Consider the following 18,434-nt stretch of genomic DNA (forward strand, 5'->3'; position numbering starts at 1 on the left):
AGGAATTAAACTCAGGTTTTCTTTCACAAACCCAATTTCTATTATCAATCGAAACATCAAACATATTTATTCATTAGATACAAATAAAAGTATTGACTAAAAAATTTAACGTACTATTATTATTTTCTCATTATTTTAAAAGATAATTTTAAATATTCTTTATGTTTTAATATTAATGTGTCATGCATTATAACTTTGTATTAGTGTCACAGCTTGACATATGCATATGTTGAAACTGAAGTGTCTATCTGTCCAACATAACTAAAAGCCTAAAACCGCACAAAAAGATCTTAGATTGCTTGTAGAACGTTGCTGATCTGGCTGCAAGCTCAGCTTCACCTTGCTACGTAATCTTGCAGGTATTGTGGCATGTTGATTGTCACACTTTGTCTTTATTATTCAATTTATCTGAACTTTTTAGTTTTAATAATTAATGTTATGTCTATGTGGTGCTGGCTGCTGTGGTGGATTCTGTTACTTTACTATCATGTTGCATTGGAAGCATCAAACATAGGTTCGAATTTGATTGATTGGTTATAGGAATCAATGCATGCCACGTGTTTTGCTGAAGGAGGAGGAAGAAACCATGTTTTGTGAATGCGGGGATTTCGGCTTTCATATACCAGAGTCAATGAGTGTGCGCTGTGGGTATGTTTCCTGTTTTGTTGGATGTTTCCCTTGTGTATATCTATGAGTACTGAAGAAAGCTGTTAGTGGTTATAATTTGTTTGTTTCAGCAATAAAGGGTATTTCTCCTATCCTTTTACTGACATCCGTCCAATCTGCATCTACAATGATGCATGTGTAGATCATTAACATTTGTTAGAGGAACTAAACCTGCCCGCAACACAGGATTTGACATGGATGAAGATGACCTCCTTGAAATGGAGCAGTGTCACGGCGTACTTGTTGCATCATTTACATGTTTAATCTGGCATCTTGCTAATGAATTATATCTGTTGTTCAGGAAATTTTGAGAACATAAACGAGCCAACAAATGCAACTGACTACTCAAAGGAGACACCATGCTTCCTTATGTTTGTAGATGAAGAAACAGAATTAGACCATAAAAATTGTATGTTATAAGCAAAGTAGTTGTATTAGCTTTTCTTATAAGCTTCTTGTTAGAATCTGTATAAGCTTTCTTTTGCTAACTTTTGAATGGTGTATAAGCTTCTTCTTAGAATCTGTTTGGCCATGTTTTAGTGTCTCAAAAGCCAAGCATGCTACTAATAAATATGTTTGTAAAAAAGCATACAAAATCCTTTTTCTCTTCTTTGGTTCCAATTATTTGTAATCTTCATGAGCAGTTGTTTAGTTAAAGGAAATCACCAGAAGGCATTTGATTTCTTCTACCTTTTACTCCTTATTATCTATAGATGTATTTGATTTGTTTCATATTAATTAAAGCTACTACCCTCTACCATGCATGTTACTCATTTGTACTGGTTCTAAGCTTAACCATTATTTGGCTTGTTTACAGAACTTTTACATTGTTTTTTTGGGAGCTCATACACAAAGCAGGGGCAATGCACTTCACAATTATTTAAATGTTCTATCTGCTGTGAAGAAGAGGTAATATAACTATCTCACAAACACTTCTTAGTTATCTTTCACTCTTCAAGCACACAATGATTTTATTTCCACCTTAATGGTTCCAATTATTCCTAATCTTCATGAGCAGTTGTTTAGTTAAAGGAAATCAGCAGAAGGCATTTGATTTCTTCTCCCTTTTTACTCCTTATTATCTATAGATGTATTTGATTTGTTTCATATTAAAGCTACTACCCTCTACCATGCATGTTACTCATTGGTACTGGTTATGAACTTAACCATTATTTGGCTTGTTTGCAGAACTTGTACATTGTTTTTTACAGAGCTCATACACAAAGCAGAGGCAATGTAGTTCACAATTATTTAAATGTTCTATCTGCAGTGAAGAAGAGGTAATCTAACTATCTCACAAACACTTGTTAGTTATCTTTCTCTCTTCAAGCACACTATGATTTCATTTCCACCTTAATGGTACTGCTTACAAGTACAGATGCAGTAGGAGTTGTGAATCTTGATATATGCCAGTGTTTATTGGTTTTACCAAGAATGGTTATTTGTGAATTTTTTATTCAGTGGTACAATTGCACGATATTGTCCTCTGTAGTTTTTGCTCTTAACATATCTTTCTGGTTCTTTGTGTCATATGGTGCCATTGAAAATTTTGGTAGGTCGACTATGTCATTTCCTTCCCACACATAGACACTTTATTGCATTTAATTAATATGGTTGCTAAAATTCAAGATGTGGAACTGCCTCTATTGCCTATTTCAGTGGATTAAATACCAGTAGGTAGTCTTTAAAGAGCATAGCAATGATAAGTGAGGAAAAGTAAAATCTGAAATTTAATAATCCCTATTCTGGTCCTGGTTCAAATTTATCCTCCATAATCAAACAGTAGCTCTATTGAGCTCCTAATAAATCATGTTCCAGGTCCTAAGATACCATTTAGATTGCTATATCTACAAATTCCCATCTGGACTAACAAAGCTATGGTCACAGAGTGCAAGCCTAACACATGCTGTGTAAATCAAAACATTGTCGTGTATAAGATTAGATCAGAGATCTTCATCTTAGGTTGCTCTTATTTCATCAGCATTAGTACTGATAAGGAGCTAGCATAAATAGAGTTCGGTTATCACCTTGTAGAGCTTACCACTAGGACATTTTTTTATAGGATTTATAGCTTCATTGTTTTTGGCTTCTTGTAATACCATATGATTGATCTATAACATATTATATATATATATATAATTTTTTATGCTATAAGTAGAACTAGAAAATATGTATGTGATTCATTGGAAAAATATGAAAGTAGAAAATATAATTAATTGATTGCATAAAAATTAATTAATTTGATATTGTCATGTGTTTATTGCAGGGACATTAAGGTATTTGAAGAACTGTTGTTTGAACACGGTAAATGTACAAAAATAAAATAGCTCCAATAACAAAAATATCAAAAATAAAATAGGATATTTTACGCTGGTTCTGTCACGACCGTTGTAGAATGCATAACATTATAAGACGGTCACATGTCAGCAATCGTCTTTGAATGTATGGCATTCTACGACTGTCACGTGCAAATGACCGTGTTAGAATACTCAATAGTCTACGATAGTCGCGTGCGAAGACCGTCTTAGAATGCTATGCATTCTACATCGGTCACATGTTAACGACTAAATGACCATGTTAGAATGCTCAATAGTCTACGAAGGTCGTGTGCGAAGACCGTCTTAGAATGTTATGCATTCTACGTCGGTCACATGTTAATGACTGACGTAGAATGCATAGTATTCTAAGACAATGCTTCTGAGACACCGGCGTAGAATGATACACATACTAAGACGGTTAACACGGCCGTCATAGAATATGTAACACGTTTTTACGACGTCTGATACGACAAAGGTTATAAACCGATGTTGTAACCCTTAAATAACTGATGTAGAATCTATATTTTTTAGTGGTGAATATAGTAAACTTTTTTTTTTCATTAAAAGAACATGTCATATAAATATTATTGTTTGTGGTTCTGAATATGTATCAACAGCACCATGGCACCCATGTCCTTGATGAACACGTTTTAAAGTATCAAGATCAAGATAAGAGACAAATGACAACTAAGGCATCTGCTACACTAGAATGACCTCAAAGCTTCACTTCCACTTCTTCATTGATATACATTGTATATTTTGGATTAGATAACGTATTATATCTCTTCACTTTCACCTTGTACCACAGATATTCCCATAATAGAGTGCAAAAGTATGCTCAAATATCATTCCCTCTACTGTTTTGTTCTTCTCATCTTTGTCTTTGTCCATCCCTCACATGCTTCTAAGAACAATGTGACAAAACTGGTGGATGAAGTGCGTGCCAAAACTTCAAACTACTCTTTCTGCATTGAGTCTCTATATTCTGACCCTCATGCCCAAGAATCAGATAGCTATGGCCTAGCCTATGTTGCACTTCGCTTGGAATACCTCAATGCCACTAGCACAAGGGAGTGAGGGACTACATCACAAAGCTGCTAAAGAAAGCCACTTCAACACACTACCTCGAGCATCTTCAAAAGTGTGCCAGTGATTATGAAAAAGCTATATCTGCAATTGAAACAGCTTAAAATGACTTGAACTCTGAGACCTTTGAGTTGGCTGATTTGGCTGGTGTTGCTTCTCATGGTGTTGAGAATTGCCAAGCTACTTTCAAAGGATGTCATCATTGCCCTCTTGACTTCATGAACAATGCTTTAAAGGGTCTTTGTGAAATTTGTGTAGTGGTTTCTAAATTGTTCACAAGGTCATAATCTCTAGCTCAGAATATATTTCACTTTTGCTATTATTACATGCATTGTTATAGGTAACAATAATTGGGTTTTAGATTGTTTTTTATTTTATTGGGTGCATGAGGTTGTTCCATATGAGTACAGTCCTGAAATTTAATATGGATAAAAAGTGGCATGTAAATAGCTTTTTGATGTTATTCTCAACAGTCATAATTTCAAGGGTTAAAGTTAAGGAGAAATTAAAAAAAAAAACAATTTTTTTAAAATAAGTAGTCTAATCATAATCTAAAAAGTTTTTATACTATCCTTTGATCACAATTTAGTATTTATGATTAGTTTATTAATTTTTAATTGATTGATAATGTAAAAATATGTACAGAAAATAAATCAATGTTTTTTAATGTACAATATTAATGTAAGATGTTTATGCTTTTATTAAGAACTATTGATTAAGGTAAGTCATTGAGCATGTTTTTGGGTGAACTAGTATCCCTGAGTTGGAAGGTAAAAACTTATTTGTAAAGTACTTAAATATATTTGAAGAATTGATATATTTTAATATGTATGTTTTCATAAGTATGATCAAACTCATAATCATATATGAGAGAAAATTATTTATCAACCATATATTTACGGTTAGTTATTGAGTTATTTTACTTTTAAGATCTATACACTTTTATATATACAAGAAATGTGTATTAGATTTGTGAAATCAATTTCATTCTAAGCTAGTTACATTTATCAATTTTTAAAATAATAATATATATTAATGCATGAATAGGTAAGAATCCATGATTTCAACATTGTACTGACTACTGATGATTAACATGTGTATCTGTCAGCACCACCGCCGCATTTGTCAGCTCAGTTTTCGTTTCCTGAGCCATTTCAAAGCTTCAATTTCCAACGACCCAGAAAAGGGTTTGGTGAAAAATGCCAATTTGGTTCTCATTTCAAATTCCGGAACCCCCTTAATGCCCAAGAATTTGAGTTTGAAACCAAGGTCTTCGGATGATGCACTTCACAAACGCAACGTGGAGATCACGATTTTGGGTCGCCACGGCAAGCTCGACGAAGCAAGGAAGCTGTTCGACGAAATGCCTCAACGAGATGACGTTTCTTACAATTCCATGATTGCCGTTTATTTGAAGAACAAGGACCTACTTGAAGCCGAAACAGTGTTCAAGGAAATGCCACAAAGAAACGTTGTTGCCGAGTCCGCAATGATTGATGGGTATGCCAAAGTTGGTCGCTTGGATGATGCCCGTAAGGTTTTCGACAACATGACCCAGAGGAATGCATTTTCCTGGACAAGTTTGATTTCTGGGTATTTTAGTTGTGGGAAAATTGAGGAGGCTTTGCATTTGTTTGATCAAATGCCTGAGAGAAACGTGGTGTCCTGGACTATGGTGGTTTTGGGTTTTGCTCGCAATGGGTTGATGGATCATGCTGGGAGGTTTTTTTATCTCATGCCTGAAAAGAATATCATAGCTTGGACCGCTATGGTCAAGGCATATCTTGACAATGGCTGCTTCAGTGAGGCTTATAAGCTCTTCCTTGAAATGCCTGAAAGAAATGTACGTTCTTGGAACATCATGATCTCGGGTTGTCTTAGGGCCAATAGAGTGGATGAGGCTATAGGTTTGTTTGAATCAATGCCAGATAGGAATCATGTTTCGTGGACGGCTATGGTGTCCGGTTTGGCACAAAACAAGATGATTGGGATTGCTAGGAAGTATTTTGATCTCATGCCTTATAAAGATATGGCTGCATGGACTGCAATGATAACTGCATGTGTTGACGAGGGGCTCATGGATGAAGCTCGTAAGCTATTCGACCAGATACCGGAAAAAAATGTTGGGAGTTGGAACACAATGATTGATGGTTATGCAAGGAATAGTTATGTAGGGGAAGCCTTAAATCTTTTTGTTTTGATGCTAAGGTCTTGCTTTAGACCCAATGAAACCACTATGACTAGCGTAGTAACTTCCTGTGATGGCATGGTGGAACTCATGCAAGCTCATGCAATGGTCATACACCTTGGGTTTGAGCACAACACATGGCTTACAAATGCACTTATTACACTGTATTCCAAAAGTGGGGATCTTTGCTCAGCTAGGCTTGTTTTTGAGCAACTAAAGTCAAAAGATGTAGTATCATGGACTGCCATGATTGTAGCCTACTCAAATCATGGGCATGGACACCATGCCTTGCAGGTATTTGCACGCATGCTAGTATCAGGAATTAAGCCAGATGAGGTCACCTTTGTGGGACTCTTATCAGCTTGTAGCCATGTTGGTCTTGTCCACCAAGGTAGAAGATTATTTGATTCAATCAAGGGTACTTATAATTTAACTCCCAAGGCTGAGCACTATTCCTGCCTTGTAGACATTCTAGGTAGAGCAGGACTTGTGGATGAAGCAATGGATGTAGTTGCCACTATCCCTCCTTCTGCGAGGGATGAAGCTGTTCTTGTGGCATTGCTTGGTGCGTGCCGTCTCCATGGGGACGTTGCAATAGCAAATTCCATTGGTGAGAAGCTATTAGAGCTAGAGCCGTCTAGTTCAGGGGGGTATGTACTACTAGCCAATACATATGCTGCAGAGGGTCAATGGGATGAGTTTGCAAAAGTAAGGAAAAGAATGAGAGAGAGAAATGTGAAGAGAATTCCAGGATATAGTCAAATACAGATAACAGGGAAAAATCATGTCTTTGTTGTCGGGGAAAGATCTCATCCCCAGATTGAGGAAATTTACAGATTATTGCAACAGAACCTTCAACCTTTGATGAGGGAAATGGGTTCTACACCAGAGAACTTGTTGCTAGTTCTCAGTTAATTAAAGACTAACCGGAGTTACATATTACATTAAAAATGTCTACTTTATTGTGCTTTATTATGAACGCCCCTGCTTAGTTCAATCTTTGCAATTTTGCATCTGATATAAATGACTGAGAATGATAAGAACTATATAAGAACAACAATATAGGTGGTATTGTGAGAATACAAAGTTGACACACAACATTTACCTTGTGAAGGTGTTTTATGTTCTTGCAAGGGAAATAAGGAGAGTACACACAAGTATAATGGAGTGAACTGAAAAGGTAAAAAGTGAAAATGTTGCTTACCGTTCATTTCCAATGTCCAAATCAAATTCAAATAAGCTACTGGTATGACTCTTTTTCTTTATGTAGTGGTCCAGATAGGAACGAAAAGATTCAGAAGTGACCGTGAAAATCTAGATGCATTATGATTAATAGACTATCAAAAGTGAGGGCGTCAAACAATTAGAAAATGCCAAAACTTGGCCTCTTATGAGTTGAGTCTTGTGACCCATTAACAACCACCGGGAAATATGTTGCATGCATTAAGGAAAGACTATTCATGACTAAGAAAGAAGATACGAATAGAGACGGCAACATATTGGAATAAGATTAGAAACATAAGCTCATAATGCACAATAAATAGTTGGTTAAAATACTAATTCAATAAATTATTATCATGTATAAACTTATGACATGATTTTTTTCCTGTAATCATCCTTATTAGGAGTTTTGACTTTTTTGTGGGATCCCGGGAGTATTTCTACAAACTTTGAGCCGGTTAGAACTAATCTTCAATATAATATAGGATTTAATTATATTTAACATTTCTCGCACCCTTTTTAAGGAGGTGTTTTGTGGGAATTAAATGCAAGTCTTTTTCCAAAATTTCAACGTGTGTTGTATTTGAGTAATACCCATTAAATGCATATGATATAATTACGATCATAAAAGTTTATCGAACACATGTTAAAAATATTATGATAAGTTTTATCAACAAATTCTTAAAATAAATTATAAAAGAACTTATAAAATGATTGAAGTTCTCTCTGGTTACTAGAATTTTTCAATACGAGAGATATAAACATAAAGGTCTTGTGAGTCTTATATAAGCATGTAGGACCTTTATGTCTATATCTATCTCCTGTAAATGGAGAGGAGTTTTCTCCCTTATAAAAGCCACAGGTTATTTTCAAAAGTTGAATTAAATTTCAAAAAGGTTCTTGTTCCTTGTTCCTATAAGTTCAACCCCCTTGTAGTTTGACCAGGTCAAACTGAACTCTTTGAACAAGCACTCAGACACATTTCTTCTTTGTAGGCTAGCAAGCAACAAGTTTTTGCGGACACAAGGAAGCTTTCCCCTTTACCTTCTTTTGAGAAGCAAGAGAGGATCACCAATAGCTTTCCCATGTCATTCACAAAAAGAGATTCCCTAAGTTCTCAGTACTTTCATTATTTTCCTTTGGTGCATTACCCATCGTTTTCTGGCTCTATTATATCAACTTGCTTTCAAGAAAAAAAAATATCTAATTTTCATACACCACAATTAATTAATAAGCCTGAATTTGCATTAAAATCAGCACATTCAAGTTTAGTGATTGATAGATTACCCAGGACAACTCAACACTAGCTTGTAGACATTAAGTTTGAAATTATTGGTTTTTTGTCATTTGTCTGCTTGTTATATGTATTGCATGAAGCATGTGACGAGGAGCATCGCTACCTAACTAACTATTCCAAATAACTTATGGACACAAGAAAATTAATATTTGAACGTGGACACAAACTTGCTATGCTCATTGAATACGTTTGTGCTCATAATAATTTCTACAAGTTTGATTTTCTTAACTGATTGCGTGTGGTCTAGTCTCTAATGTATTAGTTAACTCATCAAAAAAAATCCCCCTAGTTCGATGAAGATCATGATCCAAAGTCCAAACCCTCCGAAATCATTGTATCAAGCTAGATTTATTTTAAGGTTTTGTCATGCAGAAAAATAATTCTTAAAATTGTTGCAGTTGAATTTGGATAATGTCAGTTTATTTATTCAGTATCTTATACACTCCCTTTTCTTAAAATAAGCTTAAATTACATTGTCCTTTTTTTAATTACAGTTTACTCCCTTAAGATATTAATAGGTGCTATAATTTAATCCATTTTAATATAATCAAGCTTCCTTATGACTCTCGGCATTATCTACAATTAGTTTTGAATCTCCTATACAAACTTTATGACTTTAAAAGATGAAATGAAGATTCTGAACAAAAATTCAAAAAGAACAGTATGATTCAAAATATTGCTTCATCTACTAAGGTCCAGAAATTGATAACACAGGATTCAAATTTAGCTGCCCATGACCTTAAAAGTTGAAAATAAAAACTTTAAATTTAGGCTTTCATAATTGCTCATCACTACTACTGACAAATTTATTTACATTAAAATGGAATACATTGATTAAAATAAGTGGAGGGAGACATTTATAATTTAAACATCTCTAAAAGGGATGAAATACATTTTACTTTTTTTTTTCTTTTAGTAATGTTTCGATTTTTTTTTATTTAGTGATATATATGTTTATGGTATATATCCCAATTTGAATTTAAGTTACTACAGTAACCTAATATGTAGGTAATATTTGGGGGCCCTCTTTTGGTATTTTGGGACACCAAAAAAAGAGAAATTGGAAAGGAAAAAAAAAAAGGTAAAAGGAGCAAAGAGGCATTTGATGGTCACCTAGGCAAGGAGTTCAAAGACGACCTATTTCTAACGCGGTTCAATCATCAATGGGACAACTCATCCTTTTTCAGATCAAAGGGAATGGAAAGAAAGCAACAAGAAGCATGCCAAAGCACAATATGAAGCTACTACTACAGAATAACCCCTTTTTGAGTCCTCTTCTCTTTTTCATTAACAATGTGCTTTTATGTGCATGATAAAATAAATTGTGCTTTGTCTTTTTTAAATTGCATTTAAGAATATAAATATATGAACTAATTGGCACTCATCTCTCCATATCTAATCAAATTTTGATTATCTAAAATCTCAAATACAATGAGTGACTCATAACAAATGAGGTAACACCGTGATTTGAAAATACGATTAAAATTATGTTTGACAAGATTAACTGAAAAGTTAACTAAAAATTAAAATTAATTTATTAAATTATAAGTGTATGATAAAATTAATTGTAAAAGTAACTAAAAAGTATAAAATGATAAAAAATCATGGCTTAATTAAAAAAGATAATAAAAAATTTTAATAAATATATTAAGGATAAAAAGGAAACAAAATATAAAAATTAGAAGTTAATATTTTAAAAAAAATTATTTAAAGTAATGCTTAAAAAAATATTAAAAGATACTAAAAAAATTATTTAACAAACAGTTAGATAAAATTTTTAGTTAATAAAAAAACTTAAAAATTAACTGAAATGTTGAAAATAGTCTAAGTTTAGGTTCCCAACCAAAATTACAAATGATCTAATTAAATACTCAACGTGGAAAAAAAAATACTATGAGAGTCTCTTAATGGAAATTTTAATCCAAATCATTCCATTAATAATAAGTCCATAGATATCTAACCTAAAAAGCTAAACAATAAATATAAAGGAACAAGAATACTGAAAAGGAAAAAGAGATATATAATGTAGCCCATGTAACACAACACATCCGTTTATGAAGAAGACAAGTGGAATACAACCGATGCAAGAAAAGCATTTTTGGCGCCAGTTCATCAGTCTCTCTTGCTTTGGCTACCTTTGCATTGCAAATAATATGCCTATTTATTTATTAACATCCTAAAAGGAAAAGAATAAAAAAAAAGAGGCAAAGAATGGAAGCTATTATGGACCAATGGCTGAACCTTTTAAATTCAAATAAAACGGTCATTTTCCCCACCTCTTGGATTTTGACCCTTCTCTTTTTCTCTCATTTTTTTATTTTATTTCTTTCCCCCGTTTTTTCCTCTCTCCAATGCTTTACTTTTCAATCCTGCCATCAAACCAAGATCCATGTTTTGACTCTTGTGAAGGCAATTCACAAATTTCAGTCTGTTTTTTCCTCCCTGAATCAAGTTGGTGTGTCATAGTGATTATAATTTGTAACCAAGGCATGATGAAAAATGGTAGCAAAATTAAAGGTATACCTTGTTGCTACCATGTCTAAAAGGAAAAAAGAAAGAAGAAGAAAAATGTGCTCCTGTGCTAACTAGTGGACCCAATTCCCTGTGTGGAATGTGGGGTGGAATGCTTTAAATCTAATGGAAACTTGTCATCATTGAATTCATCTCATAAATTGTCATTATGTTTCACAAGCTCTCACTCTAGATTTAGGGCCATAAAAATGTTTTTTGAAAAAAGAAAGTACTAGTATAGTAGTATATCACACTGGATGCATACATAAAATTTTCAAAATTATAATTTTTTTCAATAAACATTAGAAATAAAGTGGAAGAAAAATGGATGAAAATGAGCGTGGTCCAAGTGGAGGGATCTCACTATTGCTGTAAACAACTAGAATTCGTCAATTAGGTTGAGTGGGATGGCCCCATAATAATATCATTGTTATTGTAAAGGGCCAAATTGGTCCTTCTCCTTCCTCCTCATTTCATGCTATTCCATCAATTTCAACAACCTTTTTTATTTCTTTCTTTTTTCTGATAACTAAAATGCCGTTTTAAATGCTACTAGTAACGTTGGTGCCTGATGTTATAGATTGTAGACTAATTAATTAAGATTTGCCTTGGTCTGTTTCCCATGGAAAAAGGTTACCCATAAGAGGCGATAGGATCTAAATCTATGACTTGAAATAGAGACTGCCAAACCCAAGTTGAACTTTCCTCAGAAAGCAATCAAATTACAATCTTTAACAAGAAATCAAGAATAATGCTATTTTCATTAAATCATATATGTGTGGTTCTCACTCTTTTAAATAAGCATCAGATAATTTTTTATAATCATTTTAAATTATTTAAAATTACTCAAACTTTCATAAATACACAATAAAAAAATGCAACCTTACATTAGTTTAAATATAAATAGACTCAATTTGTTAAGTAAAATTTCACATTTGAATCTTATGGATTAAAAAAAAATATACTTAAGAGATAAGATTTCATTAAAAATAATTAATCATTTTTTATAAAAAAATTAATCATCAATAAAATAATAAATACTTCATACATAATAAAAAAAAAATAGACATCTAAAGGATCATTAAGAAACTATCCCTTATATGAAACTATAAAGTAAAATTAAAAAAAAAAAACCCCACCTCCCTTTATAAATTATAAATTAGAGTATAAAATGTAAATTGTACTGGCTTGTTCAATTGAAGTCAAGACTGTAAGAGGGTAAAAACAAAAAGGGGTTCATTTTTTATTGGTAAATGTGACTGACCATAGAGCCAAATATAATAATAATAATGTATATGGGTGGCAGTGCTTGGAAACGGTTGTGTGTAATGTGCTTAGGTTTATATAAGCGTGTGATGAAAAATGAAAGAACACAACAACAACAATAATAATAGTGACTTAGAAAAGTAACAGCAACGACGGCAACAGAAGCTGGTCACTGCTGAATTTTGCAGAGCTCTTTGTCTCCTCTCTCTTTTCTCTCTCTCTCTCTCTCTGCCTCACTTGTGGCCTCATCTCAGGCACAAAAAACAAAAGCTTTGAAGCTCAGAGGGTAACACAACAAACACACTAACACTACAAAGTTTGAGTCTTTGACACAAAAAATTGAGATAGCTCAGAGAAAAAGAAAAGAGAGAATGGGAGAAGGAAGAAGAGGAGGGACTTCAAAGCTGAGAGAAGCAGCAAGGAGGGTGGCTGTGGCAGCAGCATATGCATGTGGCTCATTCTCAAGAAGAAAGGCTTTGGTGGATCCAGTTTCCATTGACAACTCTTGTAGTCTATCTGCCACTGTACACTTCCACTTTCCCCCCTTTTTTTCTGAACACTATGCATTTCTTTCTTATTTGGGTGTTTAGCATTTTGGAGAAAGATGCAAACTTTATCTGTATTTAAATTAGAATGGCCTGCAATTTTTGCCAAATTGGTTTTCTTTCCCATCTCTCAAAATTGATGTCCAATTGAAGGACCCTTTTCATTCATGGGTGCGAAATTTTGAACTTGAGAATGCTCCTTCCTATTTGGTTTTCTCTAATAATACTTTTGATGATAGGGATTAGGTAGGTAGTGACTTGGATTAACTATGAATTTGTTGTGGTTATTGATGTCATTGTTGTTTTGTGCCTATTTACAGGCCTCAAATTCCTCATTTTTGTCCCCATCAACAACAAAAAATTCCTCAGAGGAGTTAACGGAAGAAACATATTCTGGTATCACTACCAACATCAACAATGAGCTTCATAGTAAGGTAATCCACTTTTAGCTTCTTAAAACACCACAAGACTTTTTATTTTTCTGGGTTGGTAAATTAATTAATTAATAATTATTACATTTGTGATTCTACAGAGGTAGGTGCTATTATTTTTCACATTTTGGTACTTAATTCTTTCTCGGTTTTTCTATCGTTGCTTTCTATTATTACTTTCAAATACTTTGGAATCCAAGGGGCCTCAAAGTTTGACCTTATGGAACATTTTTCTTTTTTTCTTGCTTTTTTTTTTAAAAAAAAAATTGATGCTTAATTTTTCTTTATAACTACCTACCTTTGGCTTTATTATTTTCCTTGTCCTGTGATTTGGCCGAATGGTGCTAAAGCATATATATATATATAGAATAGCAAAGGTGGTGTAGAGAGGATACTGGCATGTGAATACCCCTGCACATGGCACATTAGTGAAGCCAAGAATCAATTCATTAAATGCAGACCCCACGTTGGGAAGTTTCACCTGCCACAACATGCATGATCATACTTTTCCTTCTATTGTGGTGAAAATCTCTCTGGACAAATTGTATATGGCTATACACATGTCCTTTATCCAACAGCTTCCTAATGAAGGGAATTAACTTATGTAATGCACACAATCCATTGAGTGTGGAATCTCATTTTTTTTATTTCCTGATCTAAAGTTTCACTGTATCTGTCTCTACTTTAATCAGTTGGTAAAAAGTGAGATAAGTTTGATTAAATCATGCATTTTTTGTATGAATGTTGGCATAAAAATTAACCACTAGAGTGATAAGATTCGACAAATACTATGTTTTTTGTTTCCATCTTCATCTGGTTTTATCCCAGCTTTGTCTGTATGCCACTTTCTTTACATTGAAAATGCCTCTTCAAATAAACTATATTAATTGGTCAATACTCTTGGTTTTTTGTTCCAATATATTGCTATTTTGAAAAGAGTTTAATTTTAATGCATTATTAGTGTAAAGATTTTTTATATACTCTCAACTAATTAGAAATCATCCTAGACTCTTAAAATAATTATTATAAAAGTCAACAATGTTTTCATACATGCAATCCATATGTTACATTGTTAGTACATCTTAATTAATTACTTTTGAAAATGAGTAGAGTGTTTGAGATCACTTTGAAATTATGGGAGTTATTCTTTTCTTCTCTTGGTAATGTTCACTGCCATGTAAGCACATACATCTATACGACTAGAAGCTTCTAACTAACAAACAAGCAAAACTAAGCATGGTTTGTTTTGTGGCAGTATAACATTCATTTATTCCAGAATCAAATCTTGTTAAGTCTGGTCACTTTGTTGACACTTGTGATTATGAATGTATACTTGTATTTCTTTATACTATTCATGAATGTATGTATACTTCTCCCATCATAGTCTGTTTGTTTAACTCACATGCTTTGTTTTACTTGTTTGCAGAATTTGTGTGCAATATGTTTAGATCCTCTGAGTTACCACAGCAAGGGCAGCAGTCCAGGCCAAGCTATATTCACTGCTCAGTGCTCTCACACATTCCATTTTGCCTGCATTTCTTCCAATGTCCGCCATGGTAGTGTCACTTGCCCCATTTGCCGTGCCCATTGGACCCAGCTCCCGCGCAACCTGAACAACAACCTTGGTCCTTTCACTTCTAGTAACCAAAGTGACCCCATTCTTCGAATCCTTGATGATTCTATCGCTACCTTCCGTGTTCATCGCCGTTCTCTCTTGCGCTCTGCGCGCTATGACGATGATGATCCTGTTGAACCTGATGAAACACCTGAGAGTCCAAAGCTGTGTTTCTCTCTTGTGCCTATTCCACCAAATGCACCAACCAGTTACAATCCAGCTTTGCAAGTGACTAAACATGCCTCATGTCCTTGCCATCTATCCCTTCATCCTCTAACCTGCAGCTCCTTGTCATTGCTACAATCTCCACCAATGCAAAAACCTTATGTCATGTGTCCCTCTTCCAATAGAGCTTATCTCTCTGTGAAACTGAGCCATGAACGTGCCACTGACTTGGTCTTGGTTGCTAGTCCAAATGGACCACACCTAAGACTTCTCAAACAAGCAATGGCTCTTGTGGTTTTCTCCCTCAGACACATAGACCGCTTGGCCATTGTTACATACTCCTCAGCCGCGGCTCGTGTCTTCCCCTTAAGGCGCATGACATCCTATGGAAAGCGCACAGCCCTTCAAGTCATCGACCGTTTGTTCTACATGGGCCAAGCTGATCCAGTTGAAGGGTTGAAGAAAGGCATTAAGATACTTGAAGACCGTGTGCACAAGAACCCGGAGTCATGTATCCTGCACTTATCAGATAATCCTACAAGACCATACCATGCAGTAAGCATGGAACTGCCATCTACACCAATTCATAGATTTCATGTGGGGTTTGGCTTTGGCACTTCTAGTGGATTTGTCATACAAGAGTTTGAGGAGTTCTTGGCCAAGATGCTTGGAGGCATTGTGCGCGAAATCCAGCTAAGAATATGTGGGGCTGGGGAAGAAGTTGGAAGTGGAAGAGTCATAAGAATTGGAGAGATAAGAGGTGGAGAAGAAAGAAGGATTCTTTTAGACCTTGGTGACTGCACTCATGTGTATGTTGAGTATAGCTACATTGAAGGGGAAATCGATGAGTGTGTTAGGAGGACAGGGGAAACTGTTGTAGGTGTTGGAGAACATAAAGGTGATGTTTCAGAAAATGGTGAAAACACAGGTGGTGGTGGTGGTGGTAGGAGTAGCAGTGTTGAAAGCTGGGACTTTCATGATCCTTACATGGCCAGAAGATGGGCCAAGCATTTGCATGGTTATAGACTTTGAAATTGCTACTATTATTTTATATAGACCAATGCGTTTCTGAGGCTATTTTGTTCTGGGCCATCCCTGCTGTCTTCTATTTTTTAGCTAGACCTGTAATCGTATAGAATTTGAAAAAATAAACAATGCACAAGATTATTTTTTCTTCACAACCAAAAAAAAGGAAAAAGATAAAGGTACTGTAAATGATTTTTCTTTTTTAAAAAATAATCTCTGACAAGTATCCCCATCAGACATATTCTCAATCAGATAATTTTGGGATTTTATTTTTTTTAAAGGCTGATAATTTTTGGGGTTTGAACCCAAATATTGCAATTAAATTTCTTAATAACAACCGAAGTCTCACTTGTTTATTAAATATAGGTTTTTTTTAGCATATTCACCAATGTATGTGTTTCTGTATCAGGAAAAATTAGATGAAAATGAAAGTTCAAAGGAAAATTCTTTGGCATCCAATGGTCATTTAGTGTTGATAACAACCTTATAGTTAATGATTTAGTGTTGATAACATTGGCAAAGCAACAAGGAGTGACCAAACCATCACAACAAAACAGATCATATAGAAGCTGTCATATATAGACAACCCCTTGCCCAAGCCCAACTATCCTTCGAATCCCAACCATGAAAGATTACTGACAAAAGAGTTTTAAGTTCTAGAAAATCCAGAAAATGCAAAAGACCATGTGGCATATACTATAGTATCACTTCCAAGTAGCTTCTTTTGGAGGTAAATTCAACTACTTGACAAGAATTTTGGTAGCAACCGTTTACACTCTTTGCCATTATAGCTTCTGACATCTTAAGGCACTGTAGCTTCAGTCATATGTAGTGGAATGTCATGAACAACAGCTGAGAATGGATGATGGCATGCTTCAATTTATATACATGGAAAACATCATGTATTTTTTTCTGCAGCCAGTTAGGCAATTTTATAAGTAGTAAACCAAATCTTATCTATGATTTTATAGGGACCATAGAATTTTTTATTCAGCTTTTTATTGTTCTTGGTGTTTACTGTGATATGATTGAAGTTATGTTTTGATTTTATTTCTGATATTTATTATTAGAATATTCTATTTCCTATTAATCAGTAATTCATTGATATTGTAATCGATACTAATTCTCTTTTTGATATTATAATTAACATGAGATGTGGTTTACATTGACACACGATATTGCATAGTAAAATACTGTTATAATGCCTATATGGTTGTAAGTTTGATGATTATTATTTGTTAGTTTGTTGCAACATTCTATTTTGAGCTTGCATCAAATGAAGGCAGATCATGAAACTTGAAAGCTTGATCAAGATATTTTTACTTGTGAAGTAGTAAAGGGGCGTGTGCCAATGCCCTGAAGTGTGTTTCCTTACTAAGTCTATCTATTTACCACGAGATAGCAAGCCTTTAATAAAATCCATAGAAACAAACGATCAAATTCTATCAAGAATAGTAAGACTGGACATCCTTATTGGCCATACCCTTCTAATAAAATTGAGATTAATTTCAACTGCTATAGAGTAGTGTCTCGACCTGAATGGCCCCCTACTGGTGAATCATGAATCCATTGCAAGAATAATTTTGGCCCACAACAAGTTTTCCCTTTCTATGTTGATGTTAGGATTAACCTAGAATTTCGAAATCAGCTTCAATTTATCATGTCAGGATTCGTGGTCCAACAAGTCACCAGCTCATCATATGATTCTGTCCTCACAGCTGTTAAAGCCATAACCATCAAGACATTGACTGTGCACTCTTGACAAGACATCTACTACCATATTCTCCTGGCCCTTGGTGAATTTCAAAGTTGTATCCCATGAGCTTAGCTAACTATTAACCAATCCTGCTGAGAAGGAGTTTGAGTACATGTTTGATTGGATCAACCAAAATCACTTAAAAATATCATCATCAAACACAATTTTAAAAAATGTTTACATGTTCTGAAGAATTAATGTTTAGTTCACGATTGATTTTGAGTTGAAATATTTAAATAATTTTTGCATTAAAGAAAAATACTATACTGAATTGTATTATTAATTTATTTTTAGAATAAAAACGTTCAAAATTAATTTTACAAACACTAATCTAACTGAGATT

The 18,434-nt window shown here is 34.2% G+C and overlaps 2 protein-coding genes across 2 annotated transcripts; both read left to right on the plus strand.

Moving 5' to 3' along the window:
* The first annotated feature begins 4,981 nt into the window (after positions 1 to 4,981).
* Positions 4,982 to 7,276, plus strand: LOC114366824 (pentatricopeptide repeat-containing protein At1g09410, mitochondrial-like). The gene has a single exon (XM_028323828.1). It carries the CDS (start codon positions 5,155 to 5,157, stop codon positions 7,171 to 7,173), a length of 2,019 nt encoding a protein of 672 aa, XP_028179629.1. The 5' UTR covers positions 4,982 to 5,154; the 3' UTR covers positions 7,174 to 7,276.
* A 5,376-nt stretch (positions 7,277 to 12,652) lies between these two features.
* Positions 12,653 to 16,487, plus strand: LOC114368074 (probable E3 ubiquitin-protein ligase WAVH2). Its single transcript, XM_028325425.1, has 3 exons — positions 12,653 to 13,077; positions 13,419 to 13,532; positions 14,956 to 16,487. Exons 1-3 carry the CDS (start codon positions 12,925 to 12,927, stop codon positions 16,339 to 16,341), a joined length of 1,653 nt encoding a protein of 550 aa, XP_028181226.1. The 5' UTR covers positions 12,653 to 12,924; the 3' UTR covers positions 16,342 to 16,487.
* Positions 16,488 to 18,434: the final 1,947 nt, after the last annotated feature.

This window comes from Glycine soja, chromosome 9, assembly GCF_004193775.1.
Source record: "Glycine soja cultivar W05 chromosome 9, ASM419377v2, whole genome shotgun sequence".
Lineage (NCBI taxonomy): Eukaryota > Viridiplantae > Streptophyta > Magnoliopsida > Fabales > Fabaceae > Glycine > Glycine soja.